The sequence below is a fragment of the Poecilia mexicana genome, unplaced genomic scaffold (assembly GCF_051168715.1).
Source record: "Poecilia mexicana isolate PSO_F unplaced genomic scaffold, ASM5116871v1 scaffold_13, whole genome shotgun sequence".
NCBI classification, from domain to species: Eukaryota; Metazoa; Chordata; class Actinopteri; order Cyprinodontiformes; family Poeciliidae; genus Poecilia; species Poecilia mexicana.
In genome coordinates this window covers 29,011,998-29,019,150 of record NW_028263382.1, presented here as the reverse complement: position 1 = coordinate 29,019,150, position 7,153 = coordinate 29,011,998, and the positions used below count along the sequence as shown (strand labels likewise).

At 38.6% G+C, this 7,153-nt stretch overlaps 1 protein-coding gene across 1 annotated transcript; it reads right to left on the bottom strand.

The window, feature by feature from the left end:
* Window positions 1–223: 223 nt before the first annotated feature.
* On the bottom strand, window positions 224–3,664 carry LOC106913948 (extracellular calcium-sensing receptor-like). The gene is made up of 7 exons (XM_088012010.1): window positions 3,404–3,664; window positions 3,024–3,313; window positions 2,620–2,915; window positions 1,899–2,104; window positions 1,585–1,806; window positions 1,374–1,497; window positions 224–1,306 (listed from the first exon to the last, which is right to left on the bottom strand). Exons 1-7 carry the CDS (start codon window positions 3,662–3,664, stop codon window positions 408–410), a joined length of 2,298 nt encoding a protein of 765 aa, XP_087868136.1. The 3' UTR covers window positions 224–407.
* Between the last annotated feature and the right edge of the window lie 3,489 nt (window positions 3,665–7,153).

Here is a 7,153-nt window from a genome sequence, read left to right as displayed (position 1 = left end):
GCAAACACAATTCATGTTGAATTTTATTTCAGTTTCATGTTATTAAAGTGTTCATGTGTCATAATTCTGTAAAAGAAGAAGCCAGATGTGAATATACATGATTATTTTTTTAAAGCCTTTATTTATGTAATATTAAATCAATGCATTACAAGAATAATTAATAAACATTGTGCAAATTTGGTTGAATCTCAAGCCTGTTCTCTGAATTAACATATGTACACTAAGTGTGTGTGTATATATGCAAATATAAAAATAACATGCAAAAGTAAATGAAGTATAATAACATAAATGTTCCTATAAATATGTTTATAGTGAGAACACAGACATTCTGGCAAAAAACTGTGACAAGTTAAAATTCACTGTAGCTGATATAATAGCAAAATTACTTTACAAACTTGTTTTTGGTTTTAGTTTTTATTCATCAAATGTTTCTTAGTGTTCTTCTCTGGTTGAAACAAAATAATAAAACATTTTGGGACAAATATACACAGTATCAGTCCAAAGCTGGAGGCCAGAATAGCAAATATCTCCACAGCCACAGTAAATTTTCCAGGAGAGCTGACATAAGCTGGGATGAAGGTGATCCAGACGGCACAGAATATCAACATGCTGAAGGTTATCATCTTGGCTTCGTTGAAATTATCAGGTAGTTTCCGAGCTAGAACAGCTAACACAAAGCAAAACACAGCCAGCAGGCCGATGTAGCCGAGCACAGCCCAGAAACCAACAGCAGAGCCTAACGCACATTCCAGGATGATCTTCTCCTTGTAGGTGGTCAGATTTTTCACTGGGAAGGGAGGACTCACAACCAACCATATGATACATATTATAACCTGAATAAAGGTTAAAGACACTACAGTCATCTTTTGTTGTGGAGGACCAAACCATTTCATAGCATTACTACCAGGAAGTGTAGCTTTAAAGGCCATTAGAACCACTATAGTTTTCCCAAGAACACAGGAGATACAGAGAACAAATGTGATGCCAAACGCTGTGTGCCGCAGCATGCAGGACCACTCAGAGGGGGCTCCAATGAAAGTTAGTGAACATAAGAAACACAGAGTCAGAGAGAAGAGCAGCAGGAAGCTCAGCTCAGAGTTGTTGGCTCTGACAATCGGAGTTGTTCTGTGATGGAAGAAAATTAATGACGTAATGATGGCCAGACAGGCTCCACTGATGGAGAGTGTAGCGAGGATGATTGACAGGACTTCGTTAAAGGAAAGAAACTCCACAGGTTTGGGAAAACAAGCATCTCTGTTTGAATTTGGCCAGAACTCTCCTGGACATGGGAAGCAATCAGGAGAATCTGAAAAAACAATATAAATAAAGGACATTATAGAATGTAATTATACTGACATTTATTTTGACTTTACCTGTCATATTACTGATCTCTCCTTCAGGACATGGTACACAGTCATAGCAGCAGATTGGTTTTCCTTTCTGCAACACTTTACGAGTTCCTGGAGGACAACTCTCTGAGCAAACGGAGACTGGAGCCTGAGACAGAAATAGATAAATAGGAAATAATATTTAAAAAAAAAATTTGACAAAAGTTAATTTGCTCCGTTGTTGTTCCTTCCTTACTCGTGTGCCTCCTTCCACCCAGGTTATGTTCCTGTTGATACGAAACTCCTGACCTTTTGGCAGTGATGCATCATAATATCCCACTGTTACCAGTTCAATAACTCCACTCTCACTTTTCTGCCAGTTTACCAGCTCATAAAAAGCCACAGGGTCTCCATTAGCATCAAATGAAACATGGTAGCCATTTTGGGAAAAGTTTACTTTTTGTAATTCACTAAAAACCTTCAAATGAAAAAAAGACATCAAGGGAAAATAATTTCTCCATTAAATTCAATTTTACAGTCTAATGGCTTGTTGAAATTCTGAAGTCTGACCTGTTTGGGCTCCAGTCCAATGTGTTTGTCACATTGAATAGTTGTATTTTTTTCTTGACACACTGCATTGTGAATAGCATGAGCTACAGCATAAACAGCCTTGTACATCATGTTAGAAACTCTTAACTGAGACGTTTCAGTGTACGGGTTCTTAAGGGCTTTAAGATCTTCAGTTCCATCACATCTTCTCTTGTTTGGATCAGCAGCTGAAGAAAAACAAATAAGAGATAAATTGAGAGGGCAGCACTTTCTTGGTAATTGTTGAAATAGAAAATAAAATGGTAAAAAGTTAAATCCCATTACAGATTCATATGTAAATACATGACTATTGTATTTCACATTCCAACAAACTCAAAACTAAACAAAAGTGAAAGAATAAAAACAACATTGCTTCTTGTAAATTGTCACCACTACAAATTCCTGCTTCTCTAAAAATGTAAAAAAGGTTTATATGTTCCAGATAAAATATATAAAATAAAATATATGGAATAAAAAAAATCTGATCTAGTGTTTTTATGAAAGAGAACATGGTAGATTAACAAAACCTTTACTTTGGTGAGATACTATAAAATGTTTTCAGTGTCATTTTATATCTGTAAGCATATGAACACACATTTCATACAAAAAGAACACCTAAAAAGGAATTGATTCATTTGGATTTATAATGAAAGATGTTTATTTTTCTTTCACATTTTTGGCTAAATAAAGAAAACCTTCTCACTTTCTGTCAGGCTGCAGCTGAACGCATCCTCCCAGAACTCAGTCAGCATTGAGGAAGCAGCCACTTCTGAAGGAGAGAGATCCAGCAGGAAGTCTCTCAGACCTGGGATGACAGATTGCTGAATAGCTACACCGATGGCTCCTGCACAGAAACTGCATCTCATCAGGTTTGGGTCAGTTATCCAGGCTTCGCTCGCGACCCACTGACGAGGTGGAGGAGGATCTCGTGCCAGTTCTTCCAGCAACACTTTCATTTCTCCAATACCTGAAAATGCTACAACAACCACTGCTGTTGAACTGAAAAGACAGAGCCAAGTGTTTCGTGCTCAGACTGAGGTAATCTTTAATATTATACTCAAATTGCAAAATTGATAGGATTAAAAAGAATAAAATCAATGTACAAACCTACGGATAACATTGGCAACTCTTTGGATTTTGCTCGCTGGATCAGTTCTGAAGAGAGATTCAATGTACTCCACACAGATCCCCTCTCTGAGAGCAGCTTCAAGAAAAGAGGCCATGCCATTATTTCCATAGTCTGAGTCTGCATGGACGGCTCCTATCCACGTCCAACCAAAATGTTTCACCAGTTTTGCCAGTGCATCAGCTTGGTAATGGTCACTGGGAATCGTTCTGAAAAAAGTCGGGAATTGTTTTTTGTCTGATAGGCAGGCACACGTGGCAAAGTGGCTCACCTATAGTCAAGAAAGGAAAAAAGAAACTTCTCATTAGAACAGGTCAAATAATTTTATAAATTTTTAAGGTTTACAATTTAAACTAATCACCAGAGGGATGTTGAAGGGCCCCATGATGCGTGACATGCTGATGGATGGAGAGGATCCAGAGTCTCCCACAGCAGCCACCACCACTCCAGACTGAGAACAGTTCCTGTCCTGGTAAAACACAGGATCCTGACCATTTGCCAGCTGAAATGCAACGTGCACTGAGACAGGAACCGACATGCAGGAATCATAGAGACGATATCCCAGTTTGACACCAGGCAGCAGCTCTGTGCTGTTGTTTATCTCCTCAATGGCAAAGATCATTGTGCGGAAGAAGCGCAGCCCCCGGGCGTTGAAGCTGAAGGAAATCATTGAGTTGTGACGGTCATACAAAAGCTCTGAAAAGGGCTTGTGAAATTCAAAAGATATTTGAACATGCAAAACATTAAATTGTTGCACAATATTATGCAATTCACCTTTGCATCAGAAGTAAAATATCCAATTCAGCTACATTTACTGTATTATCAAACCTGTTAAATAAGTTTTAAAGATTTATATTTTAGCTTTATATGAAATGAGATTTTATCGTTCCAAAATAATTTAACGATAAAACGTGTGTTGATGACAGGAGTATGTTTCAATAACAACTATTGATACACTAAGAATGTGAAGACAAACATTGTAACATAAAACAAACACATAACATCATCTCCACGTCTCCTTCTTACTGACCTCCCTGTGCATCTCGGAGGCTCAGGCTTGGTGGTGTAATTATAAATCACTGTGGAAAGTACGAAATGAATGGCGGAAACCCCTGCAATGATGAAGTCCCCATCCTCTGAGAACGCAGGTGATCGAGGCGTACCCAGCAGAGTACACCTGGTGGATGAAGCCTCAGTGCTGACTCCAGCAACATTAAAAGCCTCTGCAGGCTCGGTCTTCTGTTTCAGAACATTTACAAACCCGCCCAGCAGAAACAGTGACATCAGCTCCAACAAGCTGACCATGAATCTCGGATCTACAAGAAAAGTCCACATCTCTGCTCCTTGGGCTCCTTCAGACGGGTGTGAATGTCATTTTAAAGTTTTATAATCATGTGACGTGTTGGAAAGAGGGTGGGTTCCCATCTATCTATCTGAAATCACGTTTAAGATAATCTACAATCAACTTCCCCTTAGTTCACGTTTTGTTTAGCATTGTACATATTACGAAAAAAAATATCATTGGTAAAGATAAAGGTCTTTGTGAACTTTATCTTTGGTTAAAGTTCACAACTGAATTTGAGGTAAAAATAAAATTCTATTTTTTTTGTATAAAGGAAGCACACAGGTTGAAACTGTAGAAATATTGTTCATCCATAAAAAAAATAAGCTTAATCAAAGATGGGAAACCACTGTGGTGAGACGCTGAATGATTTTATACGTTTTTAAGTAACTGGATTGTGACCCAGTTCAATATGATATCTGTAATTACTTTGCTGGACTATGGCAGATCCAAACATAAAAAACTGTGGAACATCGTGGATTATATGGGAAAGCTAAATGCTGAGCCATTTCTCTTGATTTTCCAATAAAACTCATTGTGTCTATTTGCATTGAAGCTTGAGGTTCCCTTTGCTATTAGTTGTCAATCATTACATTCTCTTCTTTTGTCTTCGTCAGAAGTGTCACAGCTGTTGTTCCCAGCGGAGGGGTCACCCCGTCAATGTACTGACGAGCCGACACTGCCCCCTGCTGCTGACTGACAGCTGGAGGACATCGCTTCAGGTACAGCCGGCTCATGTGGGCCCAAAACTCCACTGCCTCCATGATCCAACGCTGTCGTCTGCTGAAGTCCCTGCAAATGATTTCGGCCCTTCCTAACCCATAACGTGATATTCCCATTCACATTGGTCCACTAAAGCTGACTCTTTTCTTTATCTTGCATTTTCTTCATGCTGTAAACATAAAATGGCTGCCATCAACTCTACATGACCCAAGAGACGTATTACAGCATTTACCACAACTAAACATGTCTTAAAAAAAACAATTGGGGCAATAAATCCCACTGATGTGTATACTGACAGATTATTAGGACAATCAGCCAGAACAGATATAGATGTATAAAAACTCCTTATGAACCTATGGACACAAATCAACAAAGGTCCTCTCAAAGCAAATGTAAACTGTTGGTGTTTCAGAAGAGTACGAAACATACAAAAAAAAAAATCACAACCACAAATCCATCTATTATCTTTTGTTTATTTTGAGATCGAATTGTGGAGCAGCAGCCTAAGCAGAGAGGTGCAGATCTTCCTTTAACTGGCCTCTTTCCTGTTTGACAGTCATGCCGGCAGAGGTTTTCTTCTATTTACATTCACATTAGTTACATTTGCAGGTATCCCGACCCCACTAGGGACAAGGGTGTATAGAAAATGGATGGATGGATAGATTTTCAGGTACGTCTTTCTCGTGGTTTTGATTATGTGTCTTTTGATATTTTGGTTACGTTTTGCTAAATCGCAAATCTGCTTTCTGGATGAATGTTTTCCTTGACTACGCTTTCAACAACTTTTATAACCTTTTAGAAATTGGCTGGATCATGGTATGTTTGGTATGCATTCTTTTCTTTTGCCATTCGCCAGGACAGTTTTTCTATGGTTTTTATTCATGAGATGTTCCCCTGAGGCCAACAAAGGTCTACACATCCACAACACTTTAAAAACAGTAATCTTCCTTCATTTCATATGGAACTTGAGCGATGAGGCGAAAATCACTTGCTCTCCTCCAGCCAAGCGACCGGCGAAAGTCGTGCATGTGGGATTTTGAGCTCTTACATGTAAATGTGGATACCCGGATTAATGACACAACACAAGGAAGTGGAAAATTTTTCAACTGTTGTCACTCATGATGATGTCACTTTGCGACGGCTTCACCCTAGGTGATGGAAAACATTTGCCTTTTGCTATACTTCATTGTTTCCCGTGTTGTTTCACTATTACAACCCAAAATACCACACAGACATGGCTCTGTTTTCATAGAATGTCAAAGAATAAAAAGGTTTCTTACAAACAAGACTATTTTCAAAGGTAATAAAACGTAGGTTGGAAATATATAGAATTAAATCCCATGTTGACGGTGTCAGATATGGGATGACGTATAATGAGGGAGGTTTATAAAGCCAGGAAAAACAGAGTTACTCTCAAAAAGAGGGTACTTTGAGGGATGGAGATTTGGACTGTTTTCATTAGCTTGAGGTTAGGATTGAGTTTATTGGAGCTGAGTTCAGTGGTTCGCCTTAGCGGGGCTGTGAATGGCTTAGATCAAAAGTTTGACCCTGTAGGGGTTGATGTCTCGACTGAGGCTTCATCTTTGAAATGTTCACTCCAGGGTGCCACTCGCTCACCTGAATTCTCACAGGATGGAGACTTTGTTATTGGAGGTGTTTTCTCAATTCATTACCAGCATAATACAATGATCTATAATTACACCTTCAAGCCCGAGCCTCCGAGGTGCACTGGCAGGTTAGTAGGAGCGAGAGGCAGAAAACATTAAATGTATGATGCATGTTTGCTGCAATGGTGGGTGAAAGAAATCTTTTTATTTCTTTACAAATTCTGTCTCATATCATAAACATTTGAATCTAAATATCCTCAACTCTTCAGATTACCTAAAATTTGAAATACGACAGAGACCATTTTGATTCATTAACCCAGTTGTATACAACAGTTTGTTACATGATCAATGTCTTGAATTTATGAGACTTTTTTTCAGTTTAATGTAAACATCTGCAATTTCCTGCTTGATTTTGTTCAGCTTGAATATCAGGAGTTTG